Here is a 24,077-nt window from a genome sequence, read left to right as displayed (position 1 = left end):
CAGGGGGAGTGGGAGAGGGAGAAGCAGACTCCCCACTGAGCAGGGAGCCCTATGGGGGACTGGATCCCCAGGACCCTGAGATCATGACCTGAGCTGAAGGCAGATGCTTAACTCACTGAGCTACCCAGGTGCCCCTGTATTTTCTCTTATTTTAAGGAAAGAATATAAGGTAAACTGGCTGATTGTGTGCTTTCTACCAAGCCAGCTGAACCTACATTTTTTTAATTTAATTTTTTTCAACCTATATTTATTGAAAAAGTATTTGATTTCCCTAAGGTAGACCTGGCAACTTATTCACTTATAATTGTCATAAAAACTGATTTATAACATTTGTGTAAACGCAATGCTTTCTCTTGTTATATTTTCCAGATGAACTAACATTTTAAAACATTTTTTTTGGAATTTATGTCATTATTTGTACGACATTCATAGGCTAGTGTGTCCGCAGTCTTCACTGAGTTAATTCTGAAAACTGTGTCCAGTGTCACTTGTTTTAGGGATGTGTTGAATAAACACAACTTTCTGGCATTGTTTCTAGTGGTGGAGGAAATGACAGAGTCAGAGAAATAAAACGTGGGACCCGGGTGAAGTCTGGCTTGGGTGAGCCTGAACTGACTTGCTTATCCATAAAATAGAACTTACAATGAAAACACCAGTGTTCCCTGTTGCAGTGCTGTTGTGAGGATCAACTTAGTGTAAAATTATATGTACAATTCCATATACAATGTGAAAGGGACTTTTTGGGAAACATGACATGAATGCAAGTCATTATCAGCCCTCTGTGGCTGCAGGTAACTGGGGAGGACGGGCAGGTGCATGGACCAAACCCCAGGGAATCCCGGTCTAAGAGAGTTTCTTAAGGAAGGATGAGGTGTTTTGTTTAGAACTCTCAGCACAGTGGCATTCACACTGCTTTACGTTGGCTTCTGACTGTAATTCCACGTTGTCTTTGTAAGTCTTAGCGGAGACATGCAAGTTCCCTCCCAGCTGGCTTTGACAGGCGGCGCCCCTGGGCCAAAGTGGGAAACCGCAAAAACTGCCCCCCGTGGACCTCAGCGTGCTCCTCCCTTCTTGCCTCCTGGGAGTCCTACTCTCCTGCTCCTTGCTCGAGCTCTTAACTTCAGCTTCCCTTAACCTGCCATCCTGCAGATGCTCAGTCGTACCTTACCCCATTCTTCCGCTCTGTATAATGTCACCAAATGAGAACATTCCCATGGGGCAAAATACCCAGTGGTACACGCGTTGGTTGCCGCACCTGCCTGAACGTGGCATGTATTTGCATTCCTCCTCTATCTTATATTATTGTTGTCCATTCTTTTTTCCCCTCAAAGTATTGATGCCATGGGAAGAAATAAAAAATTAAGAATATCACAAAAACAGGCTGTTTTTTTTTAAGTAACCCCTTGTTAAACAATTATGCATTGATTTATGTAATTGTTTAGCATGTGTCATATTTATATGGTAAATATTGTACACAGGCATAGTTCATGTCTGTATATATGCATGTGTGTGTGCACAGGTGTGTGTGGTACATCTGTGTGTCACATGCATTTTTGTGCCACACCACAGCATCTTCTTTCATGGCTCTTAGTTTAATTGTTTTGAGTTGTTTCCCCTAAAAATAGTTCTCTCAATTTTCATTTTTTTTCCAGCCTATTTTCCTTTAAAATGTATTTATTTTTCTTTAAATGCAATGTTCTCTTATGGTCATCAGGCTCATAGTCCTAAATCCTCTGATCAGCTGATGGGCTTTTCTCTGGCGTGGTTCATGTGTGGGCAGCCTGGGACCCACAGAAAGAGTGACAGAAGGAGGGGAAGCCATCTGAAGTCTCGTCCTCCAGTGACAACCACGACTATGTTCTTGGCATGCGTCCTGCCTCATCTCCCTGCCACCACTTTTCTGGGGCCCAAGACCCTCCTTCTAGGGGGACCCCAGATTGCACTCTTGTTGGCCCAGCTCCCTGTGTGCACTGTGCTTTCTCCTGTTCCCACACACAGAGCAGAAGTTGCCGTCCCGTCGACCCACTCAGGGCTTTCCCCCCAAAGTATTCTTCCAGACAAAGCTCTTCACAAGATTCTGTGGTTCTCATTAATCCAATTGGAACCAGTTTGGATAAATATTTGCCTGAAGAATGAGCCTATGTCACATTGGAGGAAGAGTGGATTTCAGCCACGGAGCCCTGCAGGTGCAAAGCACGGACTGGTGGTCGTGCGCCCGTAGGGAGTTTTTGTTGGGGAGGTCACAGCAGGTGTGTCTTGGCCGGTAAGGGAGGCTGGATCCTACAGTTGTTCTTTTACAGTGACTTCAAACCGGGGAACCACAGCCCTAAGGAATGCAAACTATTCCCAAGGTCTGTCAGAGAGGAGAGTTTTAAGAAGATCAATGTCCAAATCCTCAATATCCAAATGAACTTCTCCTTCGGGTCACCTTGTCTGAGTGGTTCTCTAACACAGGGTGTTTCCCTCTCCTCGTTCCTTCCAAAATTTCTTCACAAAAGAGATGCCTGCCTGCAGTCTCACAAACCATGTACTTCTTAGAGCCCCTGACATCTGGTTTCATTATGCAGGCACTGGAGTTAAACCAGTGAGGTGCTGGGACGGGGGAGTACAAGCAGACCAGGGGCAGAGAACGCAGAGTCCAGGATACATTGGGTTGAATTCTGACAAAGGCACAATGTGAGAAAAGGTGGTCTTTGGAGAGAGTGGTTCACTGGAAACACATATGAGAAAGACGAATCCTGAGCCCTACACCTCCGCATGTACAAAATTGATGCAGGATGATTACAGACCTGAGTGAGAAAGGTCAGCCCTAAAGCTTCTGTGAAAATACAGCCTCACGGATTCTGTCACCCCCCCCGCATGAGCTTGGGTTAGGGAAAGACTTCAAAAGAACACCCTTTAAATCCCCAGTACCAAAGGGAAAAGAAGATATAAGGGACTCTATTAAATTTTAATATTCCATCTTTCAAAGCACATGTTTAAGAGCCTGGTCAAGGCAAACCCAAAAAGGGCAAAGGTATTCGAAGGATGTGTATCAAACACAGACAGTTTAGAGAACTCCAGTAAGAAGAATGCAGAATATCTAGTAGCTACCACTAGCCTTCCATGTTGGAACTGACAAGTTTATGGAATAAAAAAGACTGGGTATCAGGCATTGACAAGAACATGAAAAACTGGAGCTGGTGAACATGGGAATTGATACATTCCTTTGGGAGAAGATTTGGTAGCAGGCGTGAATGCTGAAAATAACCATTTATGAGCCGACATTTCCACTCTGAGAAAAACGCCCACAGATATGTGTAAGAGCATTCATCCAAGGACATACACAAAGGTTGTGTAGTGTTAGAAGACAGGTTTACAACCTTAGATGCAGTTGACATCCCCTCTGCCCTTGAAGCATGCGTGCACGTGGTGCTGGTGGGGGCCCAGGATGGGCTTCTGGGGTTCAGCTAATGTTCCAATTCTTCATGCTGATCACACGAGGGTGTGTTTACTACGTAAAAATCTGCTTAACTATGTAATATGAATGTGTGCACTTTCTGTTTGGATCTTTCCATACAAATTTACCTGAATACCTAAAAAGCAGGAAGAAACCAACAATCCAAACGACAACAACAAGGAGAAATAAAGAAACCGACCGAAAACTGTCAGAGCACCAAATGGAGGTAAAAATACAGAACACTGGTGCGAGTCTGGAGAAACTAGTGGTTTTCTTTGTGCAAATCTAGTGGCTCCCAGCTCTTTGTTTTCAATGAAATTTAAGGAGTTCTCTCTCAAACAGTTTCTGATAATGGTGATATTTGGTGTTATAGCCAGAGAGGTGTGTGAAGAGAGGAGTTTGTTAGAGGCCACTCTAACAAACTATTTACTTTACCTTCCGTGAATAAAATATCTATAACAAAACACTGGTAGAAAGTAAAATAATAGCAATAAAATTGACACTCAAACTTGTCCCTTTCTAAAAATCAGTAATGCATAAATAAAAAGGCTTATCTCTATGTCACTAATGTATTGTGAATGTATATCAAAATGGATAGCACAGCATATTGTAAATGAAATCCCACTTTCTTCTAAAATACTATAAAAATTATTATAGCTTTAATTTAATCAATTATATATTATAAAGAAAATGACAACAAAATTTTGCAGCTGGTAAATATGCCAGGACTAGTTATAAAGGACTTTCAAACCTAAAATCACATTAGAATGTGTTTCTGTAGGGATTATGGAATGGAACAGTTCAAGGGAACACAGAATGAAATAAATTCGGAGGTAGCCTTGTATTTTGTAAAAATGAATATTTGGAAGTTTCAAATCACTGTTTTTTTTATTGTCTTGGATCTGAGGAAAAGTGATTTTTTTATATCAAGTATAAATGGTTACCATAACTTGCTTGTCATATAACTGTCAATTATTTAAACTTAAGAGGACAACTTTTAGGTTTTTAATGAAAAAGTATAAGGAGAGAAATACACATATATTTTAAATTCCTTTAAGGGCATGCAGGTGGAGTTTTTCACCAAAATTAAGAGCTTGCTTGTAGGCGAGGGCAAGGAGGTGGGATGAGCTTGTGCAGGAGAAGGGGATGGTGTGGGGAGGGCCAGCGAATCTGTCCCTGCTGGGGAGGGGTGGGGAGAAAAGCCGTGGAAACCGGAGTCAGGTTCTGACCTGGGAGACTGGGGCTGCTCACCTCACAGAAACACCAAGGGGAGACTGGAGGCAGTATTTGGGGCCTGCAAAGTGTCCTGTGTCGACTCAAGTCCCATTTCTTCACACAAGGCCCGGAATTTGGGCACAGGTTTGGGAATTCCCCTGCAGGAGGGCCAAGGCCATGGCGCGGTGGGGGGGCGGGCAGCCTCCTGTGACACACACCCCCACCCCCTACAGGCAACACCTGCTCAGGGCTCACTGGTTTCTGGGGCTGCTGGTGTGGTTTGCATGTGAGCGTGGACATGCATGTAGAGAAGACTGTCCGAGGGGCCCTTTTCCCCGCTGCCTGGAGCAAACTCTCTTCTCACACTATCCTGCTTTACCTTCCTTGGGATTTCAGCGCCCAGGCCATGCCCTCGCTCGCTCATACTCAGACACTTGCTAGTCTTGCTCCCTCGGAGCATCTTTGAAAATATTAAACAGAATCACAATGGCAGCTATTTTGTTTTATTTTATTTTATTATTTTATTTTATTTTATTTTATTTTAATTATGATAGTCACCATACATTACATCATTAGTTTTGATGTAGTGTTCCATGATTCACTGCATATAACACCCAGTGCTCCATGCAGAACGCGCCCTCCTCAATGCCCATCACCAGGCTAACCCTTCCCCCACCCCCCTCCCCTCTAGAACCCTCAGTCTGTTTCTCAGAGTCCACAGTCTCTCATGGTTCGTCTCCCCCTCCAGTATCCCCCGCTCCATTTTTCCCTTCCTTCTCCTAATGTCCTCCATGGTATTCTTATGTTCCACAAATAAATGAAACCATATGATAATTGACTTTCTCAGCAATTTCTAAGAACCTCCCCCTGTCCCCTCTTTGGAGAAGAAAAAGCCAGGTGGACTTCCACATTAAATATCTATTCCAGTCTCACTTCTCTCTTTACTCAGGTTCCATCCCCATATGCTGCTATCACCTCCACTTCTTTGTTTTTGTTTGTTTGTTTGTTTGTTGTTTTCTTCTACAACTTCTTAGTACATTATTTTCCAAAGTAGAAGTGCACACACACACACACACACACATATTTATAAATATGTCATCAGCACCTGTTTAAGGGCAAACATTATACTCAAGGAAAAAATGTGAAAAGACAGTGTAAACAGTGAAAGAGCTTATAGCCTGCCAGGGAGAAAGAGATTCAAGCCAACAATTAAACCAGAATCAGATAATTGCAAAGCAAACCTAATAGCATTTTCACAAAGGAAGAGGTAATCATCCAGAATTTGCAGATCACCACTGTAGTAATATTACCTCCAAGAAAACGACCGATTCCACTGGGCATGCCCCATTGGATCCTTCCTGGCTGAAGCAGAGCTTGTAAGAGTTAGTTCAGGCAACTGAAAACAATCAAGTCCATTTTAGAAGCACCCTTCTTGGCGAAATGAAATGAATTTTATTTGAAATAGGCATTGGGACTGAAGCTGAGTTATGGATTTACAAGGTTATAGGCACTAAAGACTTTTCAGAAATCGCTTTCCTGCCTGGAATTCTAAAGGTATTACAGTTAGAGAAAATTCTTACTTGTATCATTAGGTAGAATGCTTAAATATCCATATATTTTTTTTTATTTAGTGATAATTAACACACAGTGTTATATTAGTTGCGGGTATACAATATGGTGATTCAACAATTCTATACCTTACTCAGTACTCATCACCATAAGTGTGCCCTTAATCCCCTTCACCCATTCTCCCCCATCTTCCACCCACCTGCCCTCTGACGACCACCCACTTTGTTTCTATATGTAAGAGTGTGGTTGTCTCTTTTTTCTTTGTTCATTGGTTTTGTTTCTTAAATTCCACATATGAGTGAAATCAGATGCTATTTGTCTTTCTCTGAGTGACTTATTTCACTTAGCATAATACCCTCTAGTTCCATCCATGTCATTGCAAATGGCAAGATTTTATTCTTTTTTATGGCTGAGTAATATTCCATCGTGTGTGTGTGTGTGTGTGTGTGTGTGTGTGTGTGTGTGTGTGTGTGTACACATACACAGCGTCTTTATTCATTCATCCATTGATGGACACTTGGGCTGCTTCCAGATTCTTGACTATAGTAAATAATTCTGCAATAAGCACAGAGGAGCATGTATCTTTTCAAATTAGTGTTTGTGTTTCCTTTGGTTAAATCCCCAGTAGTGGAATTACTGGAGTAAATGGTAATTCTGTTTTTGACTTTTTGAGGGAACTCCGTGCTGTTTTCCAGAGTGACTGAAATCTGCATTCCCATCAACAGTGCATGAGGGTTCCCCTTTCTCCACAGCCCGACCGACATTTGTTGTTTCTTGAGTTTTTGATTCTAGCCATTCTGACAGATGTGATGTGGTATTTCATGGTGGTTTTGACTTGTATTTCCCTGATGGTAAGTGATGTTGAGCATCTTTTCATACGTCTGTTGGCCCTCTATAATCTTCACTGGAATAGTGTCTATTCAGGTCATCTGCCCATTTTTTAACTGGGTGATTTGGTGTTCAGTCATATAAGTTCTTTATATAGTTTGTATATTAATGTCTTATTGGGTGTATCTTTTGCAAATATATTCTCCCAATCAGTAGGTTGTCTTTTGGTTTTGTTGATGGTTTCCTCTGCTGTGCAGAAGCTTTTTTATTTTGGTGCAGTCCCAATAGTTTAATTTTGCTTTTGCTTCTCTTGCCAACGCGACATATCTAGAAAAATGTTTCCACAGCCGATGTCAAAGAAATTATTGCCTGTCTTTTCTTCTAGGATTTTTATGGTTTTCAGTCTCACATGTAGGACTTTTGAATATCCATTTTGAATCCATATAAATTTTGGATAATCATTTTATTTAAAAATATTTAAGAGAAATAGATCTAAGGATTACTTTTAAATTAGCAAATCTTTTTCACATTTTAAACCTCATTGATATTATCATAATAATACAAAAAGTCCTTTTTTTCAGTTTATTTGCACATCGTATTGGTAACTTACTGATAGAAGAGTCAAGGAGATTTTTGTTACATTTGGATATGCCTAATTCAGTTACAATAAACTTGTATAGAATTTACTTTTCAATTTACTTTTAAATAAATAGAATTATTTATTAATATCATTCTGAAAAAGCTATGGTTTCTCTAGCTACATCTTCCAGGCTCAATAAATTAATCTGTGGGGTCAATTCTGAAGATGATTTACTGTGATGGATGTTCATATTTGAAGAAGTGGAGTTCTAACTTGGTAAAATTCATTTCAAATATTATTGTAACTTTCAGAAAATATACACTCACAAACATTAAATTTTACATATATTTTCAGCATATTTGCAGATCCCTTGAAGCCCACTCCAGGAGAATGGCAAGACCAATTAAAAAAACCCTTTGCTATTATCACCATTGTTATATTTGTAGCTACTGCTCTTTATTAAGTAGTTAGTGTCATTCTAGGCTTTCTCCTAAGAACAGGAAAAGATTGTCTCCTTTGAGATCTATTAAACATTTATCTGTGCAGTATTAATGCAGTATGCATATAAAAGCTGTGTGTGTATAAATCCAGTAACATACAGAATGTATTATATAGGTGTGTTTCATAGGGAGGAAGGGAATGAGGGCATCCTATTTTCTAATGTGTCCAAGCTGGTTTTCAATTGCTCAATTCTATTCCAAGTTTCTCAGAGGAAATGGAGACAAATTATATGTAATATTTTTCTATGCATGTGCTCGTTTATCTGATGAAGATTTTCCACCCAAATATACTGTGCAAGTTTGTGTGGGTGATTTTGCCCTTTATATCACAATTTCACTGCAAGATCATCAATGCCCTTGCAATGAGGCTATCAAGGCCATTTTATATCCATGATTGTCCCTCTGTGACTAGGTAGTAGAGAAAAGTACTTGAAATAATAGGTAATGGCTTCTGTTTTGCACAGCAAGATCAGTTTCGTATAGAAGGGTCTTACCATTAAAAGCAAACATGATCTGATCCCTTGAGAAAAAAAAATGGTGATGTTAAGTATGTTTCTTTTCTAGCGGTAACTTGTCCCAGCATTGAAGCTCAGCTCTCAGATCACGTCACCTGGAGACTGGTTTCAGGATCGTTGAATGAGTATGGTTCTCAGGTAGTGCTCAGCTGCAGTCCCGGTTATTGCCTAGAGGGCCCGAGGCTGCTACAGTGCCAAGCTAACGGAACTTGGAGCATAGGCGAAGAGAGGCCCAGATGTCGAGGTGAGTGGCGGGTACCCTTACCAGATAACATAGCCATTCTGAATGATTGACATCACTGGCAACCACCTTTTAACCCACCCCTGTAAGCCCTATAGATTAATAATATAACCAAATGGTATTTCTTGTCATTATAATGATGAATATGGATTTTTATGTGACGTGCTTAAAACCTGACTGCTGGATTAAATGTTGAATGTTGTCTTTTCCTTATTAATGATTGCATTTTATATACTTTAAAATATTAGAATATTCAAATATTCAAATCAGCTAAAAACAGATCCAGGCCTATGTCTAAAAAGATAACTCTTATTCCATGCACTGACTATTCAAAACTTCTAATTAGGATCGTGGGAAATAGTATTTATGCTAAAGATATTGTATGCTCAAATAATGACTGTCTTGAAAAGGGAGATTATTATTCTCATAGGTACAAGATAAGTGGTTAAGCCTGTGAGTGGGTTTCATAATAAATATGAATAAATAGAAAAATAAGACAATATTAGTGTTGTTCAGAGCACTATTTGATTCTGATATATTTAACACACACTCTTTAGCAGGTTGTTCATGGGAAATTATCATGCACAAATCAAGTAGTTAGACCAGTGTCAAATGTATAAAACACACAACTTTGTAAGAATAAACCAGAATAAAACCAGAAAAGGACCGAAGAATTAATGCTTTGCTGCCTTTGATATGGTCATTCTAATTCAACTTTTAATAGAACCAATGGTAATAAACATATATTAAGCTCTTCACCAAGAACACAAAGATAAATTAGGGAGGGTCGGTGAACTTCAGGGGCTCACTTATAGTCAAGGTGGACAGCACCCCTAGGTCCCCAAACTGCCTGAAGTCTGTTTTCCAGAGTAATTATTAATGGTTCCTGGTCATTCTCACAAATGTCCTGGTTTGACGCATCTGGTCATTGAACTCATAGTGTATTTCCTCTGTGTTCCCCTCCATCTGAGTTAGTGCATCCCCCCTTCCCACACCCATTCCCATCATCCTCAAAGGCACCCAATGTGAAGCTCAGTGCTGTGATTCAGAGACTCAGTAATTAAGATCAGCAAGGAGACTGGAGGAGAAAGATTTGGGAGCCTCTACCTTTTGCCTATCTCAGACCTTTCTAGCCAACACCCTTTTTGTCAGTTTTGAACTGAATCAGAGTCTTAAAAATAGGCACACATTAACTTCTTGGGAGTGGGAAGTTCACTTCTGTGGATGCAACAGTCCAGTCTAGTTTTTGCTCATCTCTCTAGCTGTCTGGGGCACAAGGGCAGGATTGTGTCACGTGGATATTTGCTATGCCCCACACTTTATACTAAAGGCTTAAATCTCCATTCCAGAACTGACACTTATAAGAAGACTTATATTTAGAAGAGTATTTACAAAACCAGGCCTTCCTGATTGTTGAACCAACCTCCTTAGCAGCAAGTTTCCACCTTCTTTTGGGTGGAAGAAAGCAACACTGGGGTTCTACCATCCACAAATTGTGTTTTTCTCTCCATCCTTCTGAAATTCTAGAAAGTCTGTCCTTCTGACTCTAATAGACTTCAATCTGGTGATTGAATACTGAGTTTGGTCCAGGAACAAAAGCCAGAAATCCATGTGTGTGGGGATATCTCCTACCGACTTAGCACACAGATGTTTTTCATAAATTGTCAGCTGTTCATTGACTGGCCTTGCGTGGCATGAGTTGTTATATCACACTTTGTTACTTGTCTCTCTTGAATGTCATCATGGATATGTGGCCTTGTCCAGAGTCAGGGAGGTCCATGAAGTCATTGCTTGCTATTTGTGTGTGTTTTTATTTTATTTTATTTATTTTTTATCCAGGTTGGTAGTTCACATCATCACAGTGTGGCCAGAGAGAGTCCCTTTTACCTGACTCCATCTTGTCCTTCTAATGTCTTTGAGGTTGTCCCTGTTTTCTCATAAAGACAGGATGTTTTATGTTCATCCTGAGGTTTTTTTTCTTTTTTTCTGGCCTAAACATAGAATCAGCCATTCTCCAAGGAGCGCTTTTGGTGGAAAATGGTGTTAGATACCCACTTATGTGCCCAGGGGTATGCTTCATGTTGTTCATGTTATCAGTGGGTAGAGAAAGCTGACACCAAGCCTATCATCACTTTTGTGACCAAACTGAATTTTTTCTGTTTTCTTTCCCCCAAAAGACTTGATACGGATATTTTTGATCAATTTATATCTCTACTGATTTTTTTTAAGTTTTGTACTAACAAAAGAGAGTATCAAAGGTGTTCTACTCGTTTCAGAACATTGATGTGTCAATGAGATATCACAATGCCTAACATTGTGTTCAAATTGTGGTGTGATCTGAAAACTCAGCAGTCTTCACCTCCCCCTCCCCAGTCCTCTCTTTGGTTGCAGTGTTCTGGAAGTGATTCCAGAGAACACAAGCCTAGAAACCCCCTCACTGATGCCATTCTATAAACCTCTATGGGACATATACCCCAGCCTCTTGGACAGTAGTGGTTCTCAAGGTCATTCATCCCAGGCATCTCATAGTGTTAAACACTGTTGAGGACCTGTCTTCATTTCTGTTGCTATAGAATCATTAAAATACAATGTAAAACAACACAGATTTGTTATGTCAGAGTTTCTAGGGGCAGATGTTTGCCACTTTTTAGCTGGGTCTTCTGCTGAAGGTTGAGATCAAGGTATTGGCTGTGTCCTTATCTGGAGCCCCAACTGGGGGAAGATGGGCCACACTGTTTGTTGATGGAATTCGTGTCCATGCAATTTAGGGCTGACCTCACACTGTTGCTGATTGTGGACTAGGAAATGCCCTCAGCCCCAGGAGGCCATGTGTAGCTCTTTCCAATGCACTGCCCATCCCTCCAGGCACTCTGGTAATTCAAATCTCTGGCTCCAGAAAGGACTCAGTTCCTTTAAGGGCTCCTTCACCAGGTCAGTCCCAACAGATAATCCCGTGTTGATTAGCTCAAAGAAAACATTCACAACCTCATCATGGTTCTGCCTACACCAAGGGGAGAGGATTTTACACCAGGGAGCAGAAATCTTAGGGTACTATCTTTGAACTCTGCTGTCCACTAGATCCCAAAGACCTTTTTAAAATTTTTAACACAAATTCAAATCAAGAATTATTTTAATGTGTTTATATTAATTCATTTAAATTTAAATGGAAAAAATCATTATTCATTTATTTGAAATAACAATAAGATAATTACACCTTACCATGATACCATTTTTCAATAAACAGTAATGACTAATTATTATCAAAAATAAAGTGAAAAAATTTAGAGCCTTAACATGTATACGATATTTTCTGGGCTCTATAAGAAAATAAAAATAAAGGTATGTTTTAGTTCATTCTTGCTATATAACACATTTTCATTTTATTTTATATTTAAAATGCTTAAATTACATTTATCTCCTATTTCCCTACCTTGCCAACATACACTCAGAAAAACCCTATCTGAATCCTGGAAGTAGAATACTTTTTGAAGGGTTTGTGTTATCCTAACTCCAGGCTACCTGAGACCAAACCCAGGTGAAGAAGGCAGGAGACCTAGTCCCACCATGAAACTGTGAGCTTTGCAGTCACTCTCTTTCAGAAGAACCAACTTCCAGTGATTATCCCTAAAGAGACAAGAACAGCAGATTAAAGTTCCATCTCCAGGGTGTCCGTATATCTCCCTAGTACAAGGACTACATCAAAGGGGGAGGATATTGCTTTCTTCTTGTTACATTTCTTTATTGTTTGACTTGTTGCTTTAAAAAAGTAAGAAAAATATTTATAAAAAAAGAAAAGTAGTTATCACAGAAATCCATGAATCAAAAAGAAACCATCTTTGCATTTTAAATTTATATGCAACTCACAGACAGCGCTACACCAGGATTTCGTTATATTGTAGATATTCAGAGAGCACAGCCTGAATTCTGGACTGTGGCTCCTTCCTAACTGCTAATTTAAAGAGTTCTCTTAAATTAGACCTGGATCAAATGGTGAAGTAGGCAGGTCAGTCTTTGATAACCTTCTATTTGTAACTGGGGGTGCACCTGGATGATCATTAAGTTTTTAAAATGAATTCTTTATTTGCTTTTTTCCCCTTCCATTAAAAATGGATTCATGCACACAGCAAGCACATGGGAGTATTTGTCCATCACCCTGCTTCATCTGTCCTAAGAAACTACAGAAAGAACATTCTCACTCCATTCTATATTGGAGTGGACATTGATCATCATTCAGAGCAACCTAAATTTGAATTTTCTTCATAATGTACTCACAAGTAAATGCCCGGTTGGCATTAAATAACCTAGGGGCACTCATGAGCCCAGGGGCAGCTGATCGCATGTTTGAATATTTTCACTTTGAGCAAGGCCTTCTTGTTGACTTATATCCAGGCTTCTTGGCTTCATTCCTCCAGGCTTAAGACAGTCAATCCAGACTGTGGTCTACGCAGCATGCCTTCACAGAGTTACAAAGGATCATGTATCCTTTGACCTTGCATGTTCAGTAGGCCTTTTTCAGATAGAATGTATTTGAAAGTCCCTACTCTTGACCTTATATTTATTTGCCACACTCCCTAATAATATCCGTATTTCTGATAGGAATGCTGGCCCTACAGGCATGAGAAATGCTATGTCACAATATGATTTTTTTTCAAAGTCAAGGTTTTCAAAATGAGTGTACTCTTGGAACTGAAGACAAGAAGAAGGAGGATTCCCTTGGCGGGTGGGGAGAGACACATGGCTTGCCGTCCCTGGAAACAGTGAGAGAATACAGTAGGCACAGCATGTCAGGGCAGAGCTGGGGGGCAGGTGGCATGCCTTCAGCTGAGCATCCTCTGTGTGTGATTCACACTTTGACAACTCAGAGGAGGTACTTTAGACTGTGTGCATGAATATGTCTTTAATGGAAGGGAAAGAGGCAATTCATTTTGAAAACTTGAGGGGAGAAAGGAACATGGAAATGAGGCTTTACCTTGGGTGTTTGACAAAGCGTGTGTGTGTGTATGTGTGTATGTGTGTGTGTGTGTGTGTGTGTGTGTGAGTGAGACTGTGTTGGGGAGTTCTCCCTTTCAATTAGGGTAGCTTTTCCAAATTAGTGCTGCTATCTTCATTAATGTATTGGGTTTCCTGCCAACTGAAACTCTACCATCTGAGGCCCCATTATTCAGCTGCTGAAAAGCTAAAAGTTTGCTCCATTAGCTCTTCTTTACAGTCTAGTGAACCTTAGTGGAGGACAGACCTAAAATATATTCATTCCCTGGGTATTTTTAACAGAGGCTGAAAGAATGGGGCAGAAACAAAGCAGAGTGAGCCTTTCTGCTAGTCTTTCCACTGAAGATGCGTCAACACCTCTGAGGACATGTGCTCAGAATTCATTGCTGGTTAACACTTTTCTGACCCATGCAGAAGTTTCAAAACACGGCCCAATTATCCTAAATGGCTATGCATGGAACTTTAAATACCATAACTCAAGGTGAAGTTCATAGTGTGTTAGGGAAAAACTTAATTGAAAGTTCATAATAAATCGTAAAAAAAAAAATAAATTAAATTAAATTAACACTTGGAATTCATTAACATTTGGTACAGCAGACATGTTAACAATATTACTAAATGCATGAGATGTAACCCCATAAGAGTTTAGGGACCCCAGAAACTAGTAAATCAACAACAGTAACGTTCTGATCACAACCTCCTCTGGAGCTGAATTTTCCGAATTCTCGGTGAACAATCCCCCTAGAACACATACCACCTGGCTGTGTCTGTCTGCTTGAAAAGGTACCACAGTCACGACACCTCAGAGTAAGATCGGCCCCAGTGCAAAAGACTGGTCTAAACAGCACGCCCATAAACTCTGTCTTCACTCAAACTATCAGTGAAGGTGTTCACACTGAGTCAGTTCACAGACTGGGTCCCAGGTCTGCTTTGCGCTAGTTAACCCTGACTGAGCCCAGGCCCCGTGCAAGGCATGGCTTTGCTGTTTGCATGTGTCCTCTCTTTGAATCCAGTGCACAACTCTGTGTGGCAGGCATTGCTCTCAACCCTTGAGAGAGGAGATAATGAGAGCCCAGGGACTTGGAGGAGGCAATGGCAAGGCACCTTTGAACCTGAGTAGCCCGCAGCCAGCTCTGTGTTCTGAATCGCTGTCTTACCACCTCTGATCAGTTTACTATTAATAGGGCTTGGTATTGTTAGCTACTTGCCACCTTTGCCCTAAGCCCCTTGCGAATAACTCAGTGCAGCGGGAACTCCCTTGTGCTCTTAGAGTGAGCTTCAAACCCTTGGTTCTTATGTGTGTGGGACGCACATAAGCCCCTGTGGTGCAGTTGGCCTCGATGACTTTGTGGTTTCTTCTTCCCCTCAGATTCCATGGACATTTTTTGCTCAAACGTTTCTGGGTTTGGAATGTGGGGAGTTGGGTGGTGCAATAAGGGTAAATAATGAAAGCGATCATTAATTCTATCTCCCCAACTGGAGTCATCTTGTTGAAAGTGGACCCTGTTAATGATCATGCTGGGAAAATAGATGTACATGGGGGCATAGTCACCCCAGCTACAACGACTGAAGGCCTGGATTTTGTATTTTTTTTAATTTTCAGAAAGGCTCGGGGACGCCTGGGTGGCTAAGTGAGTTAAGCGTCTTCCTTTGGCTCAGGTTATGATTCCAGGGTCCTGGGATCGAGTCCCACATCGGGCTCCCTGCTCAGCGGGGACCCAGCTTCTCCCTCTGACCCTCCTCCCCTCTCATGATCTCTGTCTGTCTCTCTCTGTGTCAAATAAATAAATAAAATCTTTAAAAAAAAAAAGGAAAGAAAGGCTCCACATGGCCGCATAGTCAGCATTTTTATGCAACTCTCAATCCCAACAAATCATGCAAGTCAATGAAAGAAACGGTGAATGCAAGCCTTCCATTGGAGCGAGCATCTTCAGTTTTGTGCGGCAGTTAATTGACTTGTGGAAGTTCATTCTCGTTCCTTAATTCCCAAAGGCCACACCCGTGTCCAGAACCTGCCATGTCATTCTCCCGGCTGCTGCACACAGGAGGGTGGGCAGGGAGCCCACGCGTTTGACTGGCCTGCTTGTGGGATGTCTATACACTGCACAGTTTTATAATCTGCTCTAAATGCTCACATCTTCATTTCAAAGGTGTAAGAGAAGGAAAATTAAGCTTTCTATGTGGTTGACCTACCCAACCCTAAGCAGACATCCCTGTCCCTAATAAACATTGGGACTGAAGATTTTGTCATTTTTGAGCAAAAGAATAATCCATGGACTTGAAATAATATTCGCTTTCTGTTTTCCTTCTAGTGATCTCCTGTGGAACACTCTCCTTTCCCCCAAATGGTAACAAGATTGGTACACTGACAGTCTATGGGGCCACGGCCATATTTACGTGCAACACTGGCTACACCCTTGTGGGGTCTCACGTCAGAGAATGCTTAGCCAACGGACTCTGGAGTGGCACGGAAACACGATGTCTGGGTAAATTCATCTATCATCTGGCACTTCTTTCATTCACATAAGCCTTAAAAATACAGTATGGTTGGGTAAAGCCTAACACTTCTTGCTATAAATGCTCCCACAACTAAATCCTCCCTCAGGCTTCAGCACTCCACTTCACACTGGGACTTCTTTTGTAAGTAGCTGAAAGGATTTTTTTTTTTAATTTGACCAATAAACGAAAGTCACTTATTGCCTTAAGTGACTTAAACACTATTTTACAGAGTGCTGAGGATATCACTGCACTTAATGTCATCAGGATTTTAGGACACACAAACATGATATTCAAAAATATGATGCACTTTATCTTTTAAAACTTTAAAAATTGTGTCAGTAAGTGGAAGATCAATCAACGTAAATACAGTGAATTATTTCAAATGGAACGTACATACAATAACTTGTTCTTCTTTTGCCCCAAGGTGAAATTTTTCTGCATGCTAATTTAAAAAAATTGAGTGGAAAATTTTTTTCATTGAAAAAATCTTTTGTGAATAAACATAAGGAAATTGTTGAATAGGCAGCTTAAAGTATACTGATTTATAATGCTCCTGTAGGTCTCCAAGTAATTTGTAAAATATGTTAACTGTTTTTTGCCCTTTTGACTTCTTTCTGGGATCTCAGTAATTTTGTAATCACTCAAAAGCTATTGAAACTGGAAAGCTTAAGCCTCTGACTCTCTGTGGGCTGGAAATCACTTCAGGACTGAAGCCAGGACCAGTAAATTTTGAATAGGAAAATGTGTTCTTTTTACTTGAGGTAATTCGAAGAAATACTCAGGAGAATTGCGGGGGGAGGGGAACAGAGAGAGAGTGAAACTTAAAAGTAGTAATTCCAGAGAAAATCAACCAACAAAAGGAGTTTCTCACTCTTATCCATAAAATGGCACCTGCTCTCTTGAAATCACTGTCATCCCTACATGAAAGCTGCTAGCATACTACTTTGTGTGTACACATATATTCTTGTTGGGTGTGGTTAAATGTGGTTTTCCATAGACCATGAAATTTCCTTGGACTATGTGTGGTGCTTTGCATTGAGAGTCGCTAGTGCTTCTGAGATTGTTCATCCGAAACGTTCTTATGGGGTGTCTGGTCATTGAATACCACCCTCCTTAAGGCTGCGCTGCATTGGGGTAGATCTTCTTGGTTCTCATCAGTAACATTAGCACCATAGAGGGGAATCAGGTGATCTAAGAAATTTACATCTGTGGTATGATTGTGATGATGGAAAGCAGTGACAATTTACATTTGATTAGGGCTGTGTTGCTGACTAAAACCTCATTAGGTAAGAGGGTTATTGTTGCCTCAGGGAGTTTGAGGGGCACGTTCATTTTTTGAAACTGTTCTATCATGGGGTCTGCTGGAGTCTTACTGATCCTGAATAAGCCTTCACCTTTTCTATGGTATCTTCTGACTGAAGGTAGGACTTTGAAATAGAAAGAATGAGCAACATATTGCACGGTGGGTGGGGCCAAGGTGCCCAAAAGTGTGGCTCCAGTGTGATGCAGTATGTCTTAGAACCTTTTGGGAGAGGGAGTGTTCAGAAGGAATTTAAACTGAAGGTAAAGAGTAAGTACATCTGGGGGACCTGGGTGGCTCAGTCGTTCAGTGTCTGCCTTCGGCTCAGGTCATGAGGATCAAGCGCTGCGTCGGGCTCCCTGCTCCGCCGGAAGCCTGCTTCTCCCTCTCCCACTCCCCCTGCTTGTGTTCCCTCTCGCTGTGTCTCTCTGTCAAATAAATAAAAAAATCTTAAAAAAAAAGAGTAAGTACATCTGGACAATAATGTATAAAACATTAGTGTTCTAGAACCTGGATCTGGAATATAAGGAATAATGAAATTGGAAGAGGCAAAGAATCTTAAAGAAAAACTAGTAGAACAGTATTAGATATGACACAGCCACATATGTTTATAAACCAATGAGTAAACAGAAGTCAGTATATATGGTTTCACAGCTACTACTGAGACTTGAAAATTTAATTCATAATATACTCCTACCTTGGAGATATTGTGGATTTGGTTCCAGACCACCATGATAAAGCAAATATCACAGTAAAGTAAGTCCAATGAATTTTTGTTTCCCACTGCATATAAGAGTTATGTTTACACTATACTGTAGTCTATTAATGTACAATAGCATTGTCTAAAAAATGTGTATACCATAATTAAAAAATACTTTACTGCTCAAAAATGCTAACCACCACCTGAGCTTTCAGTGAGTTGTAATCTTTTTGCTCGTGGAGGGTCTTGCTTCAGTATTGATGGCTGATGGCTGATCAGGGTGGTGGTTGCTTAAGTTGGGATGGCTGTGGCAATTTTTTTTTTTTAAATAAGACAACACTGAAGTTTGCTGCATTGATTGACCCTTCTTTCACAAAAAGTTTCTCTGTAGCATACAATACTGTTTGATAGCATTCTACCCCTGTAGAACTTCTTTCACATTGGAGTCAGCCTTCTCAAACACTGCTGCTGCCTTATCAACTCAGTTTATGTAATGGTCCAAATCCTTTGTTGGCATTTCAACAGTCTTCATAGCATCTTCACCAGGAATGGATTCCATCCTAAGAAACCACTTTCTTTGCTCATCCACAAGAAGCAACTCCTCATCTGTTCAAGTTTGATCCTGAGAGCACAGCAGTGCAGTCCCATCTGCAGGATCCACTTCTGATTCTCATTCTCTGGCTCTTTCCACCCCATCTGTGGTTACTTCCTCCATGAAGTCTTGAACCCTTAAAGTCATCCATGGGGGCTGGAATCCACTTCTTCCAAACTCATATTTGTATTGATATTTTGAGCCCTTCCCATGAATCACAAATGTTCTTCATGGCATCTAGAATGGAGAATTCTTCCTGGAGGGTTTTCAATTTACTTTGCCCAGATCCATGAGAGGAATCACCATCTATGGCATCTATAGCCTTATGAAATGCATTTCTTCAATAATAAGACTTGAAAGTTGAAATGATTCCTTGATCATGGGCTACAGGATAGATGCTGTGTTAGCAGACATGAAAACCACATTAATCTCATTGTCCGTCTCCATCAGAACTCTTGGGTGGCCAGGTGCATTATCAGTGAGCAGCAATATTTTGAAGGGAATCTTTTTCTCTGAGCATTAGATCTCAACAGTGGGTTTACAATATTCAGTAAACCATGTTGTAGACAGTTGTGTTGTCATCCAGGCTGTGTTTTCTATTTACAGAGTATAGGCAGAGCAGATTAAGCATGATTCTGAAGCACCCTAGGATTTTCAGAATGGTACGTGGGCATTGGCTTCCACTTAGAGTCACGAGCTGCATTAGGCCCTCACAAGAGAGTCAGGCTGTCCTTTGAAGCTTTGAGGCCAGACATTGACGTCTCTCCAGCTACGAAAGTCCTAGATGGCATCTTCCTCCAACAGAAGGCTGTTTTGTCTACACTGAAAATCTGTTGTTGAGTGTAGCTACTTTCCTGAATTCTCTGAGCTAGATCTTCTGGATGATTTGCTTCAGCTTCTCCCTCAACACCTGCTACCTCCCCTTGTCCTTTCATGTTATGGAGACGGCTTCTTTCTTTAAACCCACTAACCAACCTCTGCTAACTTCGTACGTTTCTTTTGCAGCTTCCTTACCTCTTTCAGCCTTCATAGAATTGAGAACTCAGGCCTTGTATGGATCAGGTTTTGGCTTAAGGTAACATTGTGACTGTTTTTTTCTTCTGTCCAGACCACTAGAACTTTCTCCATATCAGCATAAGGCTGTTTCATTTTATTATTATTATTTGTGTGCTCATTGGAGTTGCATTTTTAATTTTTTCAAGGGTTTTTTGTTTGCATTCACAATATGGCAAACTGTTCGGCACAAGAGTCCTCACTTTTGGCCTATCAAGGTTTTCCACATTCCTTCCTCAGTAAGCTTAATCATTTCTAGTTTTGATTTAAAGTGAGAAATGTGTGACTCTTTCACTTGAACACTTAGAGCTCATCACAGAGTTACTATTAGCCTAATTTTAATACTGTTGTGTCTAAGGGGCTAGGGCAGCTGGGGGAGAGGGAGCAAGATGGGGGAATGGCTGGTGAATAGAGCAGTCAGAACACATGCATGTCAGTGAAGTTCACCATCACACATGGGCATGGTTGGTGGTGCTCCAAACAAACGACAAGAGTTACAGCAAAGATCACTGATCACAGATCATTATAACAAATATAATCCTAATGAAAAGTTTTGAAATATTGTCAGAATTACTAAAATGAGACATGGAGACATGAAGTGAGCAAATTCTTTTTCTTTTTTTTTTAAGATTTTATTTATTTGAGAGAGAGCGAGGGAGGGAGGGAGAGTACAAGGAGGGGGAGCAGCAGAGGGAGAGGGAGAAGCAGACTCCCTGCTGAGCAGGGAGCCCGATGCGGGACTTGATCCCAGGACCCTTGGATCATGGCATGAGCCCAAGGCAGACCTTTAACCCACTGAGCCACCCAGGTACCCGAAGTGAGCAAATTCTGTTGGAAAAATGGCACCAATGTACTTGCGTAAAGCCAGGTTGTCACAAACCTTCCTTTTGTAACCATGCAAAATCTGCAAAGCACAATGGAATGAGGTGTGCCTGTGCATGGAATATGGCAATGAAAGGTATCTCTTTTCCTGAGTAATGGAATGCCAATGTATAGATAACATGGTATAACTCAGTAAGAATATATGTCCATGGGACACATAGAAACACCACTAAGGTAAACAGATAGGAGAACAGAAGTAAAGTCAGTGCTAGAGAAAATCCTAAAATAGTCAGACAGATCAAGGGAATAGAGGCTCCAGTCCTTAATCTGGCACAGATATTTGATAAAGTAGCTAGTGGATACCACCATAGTCAAAAAATTACCTAGATGCCTTATTGGATATAATAATTTGAATGAAATTATTTATTGATAATGAAAAATGTACAATGCATTTTTCAGTTTTATTGAATCTTCATCAGAATGTATAGGAAATAAATATCATCCTCAATAGGGAAAAGCTGAAAGCCTTTCCCTTAAGATCGGGAACACGACAAGGATGCCCACTCTCGCCACTATTGTTCAACATAGTACTAGAAGTCCTAGTAACAGCAATCTAACAACAAAAATAAATAAAAGGTATTCAAATTGGCAAAGAAGAAGTCAAACTCTCTCTCTTCACAGATGACATGATACTTTATGTGGAAAATCCAAAAGACTCCACCCCCAAATTACTAGAACTCATACAGCAATTCAGTAATGTGGCAGGATACAAAATCAATGCACAGAAATCAGTTGCTATATTATATACTAACAATGCAGCTGTAGAAAGATAAATTAGAGAAATGATTCCATTTACAATAGCACCAAAAACCATAAGATACCTCTGAATAAACCTAACCAAAGAGGTAAAGGATCTATACTCTAGGAACTACAGAACACTCATGAAAGAAATTGAGAAGACACAAAAAGATGGAAAAACATTCCATGCTCATGGATTAGAAAAATAAACTTTGTTAAAATGTCTATGCTGCCCAGAGCAATCTATAACTTCAGTGCCACCCTGATCAAAATCCCAATGACATTTTTCAAAGTGCTGGAACAAATAATCCTAAAATTTGTATGGAATCAGAAAAGACCCCGAATCGCCAAGGAAATGTTGAAAAAGAAAAACAAAGCTAGGGGCATCATGGCTTGATTTCAAGCTCTATTACAAAGCAGTGATCACCAAGACCCCGTGGTACTGGCACAAAAACAGACATATAAACCAATGGAACAGAATAGAGAGCCCAGATATGGACCCTCAACTTTATGGTCAAATAATCTTCGACAAAGCAGGAAAAAATATGCAATGGAAAAGACAGTCTCTTCAATAAATGGTGCTGGGAAAATTGGACAGCCACATGCAGAAGAATGAAACTTGACCATTCTCTAACACCATTCACAAAGATAAACTCAAAATGGATGAAAGACCTCAATGTGAGACAGGAATCCATCAAAATCCTAGAGGAGAACATAGGCAGTAACCTCTTTGACATCAGCCACAGCAACTTCTTTCAAGGTACATCCCCAAAGGCTAGTGAAACAAAAGGGAAAATGAACTTTTCAGACTTCATCAAGATAAAAAGCTTCTGCACAGCAAAGGAAACAGTCAACAAAACAAAGAGGCAACCCAAGGAATGGGAGAAGATATTTTCAAATGACACTACAGATAAAGGGCTGGTATCCAAGATCTATAAAGAACTTCTCAAACTCAACACCCAAAAAACAAATAATCAAGTCAAAATATGGGCAGAAGACATGAACAGACACTTCTCCAAAGAAGACATACAAATGGCTAACAGACACATGAAAACATGTTCATCGTCATTAGCCATCAGGGAAATTCAAATAAAAACCACGTTGAGATACCACCTTACACCAGTTAGAATGGCAAAAATTAACAAGGCAAGAGACAACAAATGTTGGAGAGGTCGTGGAGAAAGGGGAACCCTCTTACACTGTTGGTGGGAATGCAAGTTGGTACAGCCACTTTGGAAAACAGTGTGGAGGTGCCTCAAAAAATTAAAAATAGAGCTACCCTATGACCCAGCAACTGCACTCCTGGATATTTACCCCAAAGACACGGATGTAGTGAATAGAAGCATACGCAGGTGCACATGCACCATATGCACCCCAATGTTCATAGTAGCAATGTCCGCAATAGCCACACTGTAGAAAGAGCCGAGATGCCCCTCAGCAGATGAATGGATAAAGAAGATGTGGTCCATATAGACAATGGAAAATTACTCAGCCATCAGAAAGGATGAATACCCAACTTTTACTTCAACATGGATGGGACTGGAGGAGATTATGCTAAGTGAAAGAAGCCAAGCAGAGAAAGTCAATTATCATATGGTTTCACTTATTTGTGGAACATAAGAAATAACATGGAGGACATTAGGAGAAGGAAGGGAAAATGAAGGGGCGGGGAATCAGAGGGAGAGATGAACCATGAGAGACGATGGACTCTGAGAAACAAACTGAGGGTTTTGGTGGGTGAGGATAGGTTAGCCGGGTGATGGGTATTACTGCCTGGAGAACTGAGTGTTATATGAAAACAATGAATCATGGAACACTACATCAAAAACTCTTGATGTATTGTATAGTGACTAACATAACATAGTAAAGTAAAATTAAACAAAAGAATGTATGGGAAGTACTTATCACTCCTATTTATAGATGAGAAATAACTTAGAACAATGAAGAATTTGGCCAGCATTGTAAAATCAATATCACAAACAGAATTTAAACCTAGGCAGTTTGACCCTAGAACACAGATTTCTGAATATTAGGATATATAATTAGTGTATCTGAGCAAATGCTATGTTACTTTGCCTATAATTACATTTCTCAGAAGCAAGATAGAATAAAAGAGGCTGTGTACTATCTGCTAATTCTGACCAATCATTTGGAACTGGTTGGTTAACTAGAAGTTAAATGAGCCCAGGGACAAGAATAGACCTCACCACAAAGCACACACCATCAAAGGGGGTTTTGTGCCTTAGTCATTACACATAGCTAATCTTGTCCCTCATTCTCTGCTGCTCCTAGACCCCTTGCTTACCAGTCTTGCCAGTATTTTCCTTCCATTTCTTGTCATTTGAATTGTTCCTTTGTCCCTTTCCATGCTTACGGATCTCCAGAAAATCTGGATTTTTACCAAGCTGAATGATCTTGCATGACCTTCAGGTTCTTC

The 24,077-nt window shown here is 40.4% G+C and overlaps 1 protein-coding gene across 1 annotated transcript in view; it reads left to right on the top strand.

Annotated features, from left to right (window-relative positions):
- CSMD1 (CUB and Sushi multiple domains 1) overlaps positions 1-24,077 on the top strand; it is a 1,681,733-nt gene that overhangs the window by 1,591,196 nt on the left and 66,460 nt on the right. The window contains exons 54-55 of the mRNA XM_088021297.1: positions 8,696-8,890; positions 16,189-16,362. Coding sequence (XP_087877423.1) covers positions 8,696-8,890; positions 16,189-16,362 — 369 coding nt within the window. The remainder of the gene's footprint in view (positions 1-8,695; positions 8,891-16,188; positions 16,363-24,077) is intronic.

Source organism: Eumetopias jubatus, unplaced genomic scaffold, assembly GCF_037043125.1.
Source record: "Eumetopias jubatus isolate StellerSeaLion01/CBP00866 unplaced genomic scaffold, mEumJub1_p1.0 scaffold_2, whole genome shotgun sequence".
Taxonomy (NCBI): Eukaryota; Metazoa; Chordata; class Mammalia; order Carnivora; family Otariidae; genus Eumetopias; species Eumetopias jubatus.
This window is presented reverse-complemented; position numbering and strand designations above follow the sequence as displayed.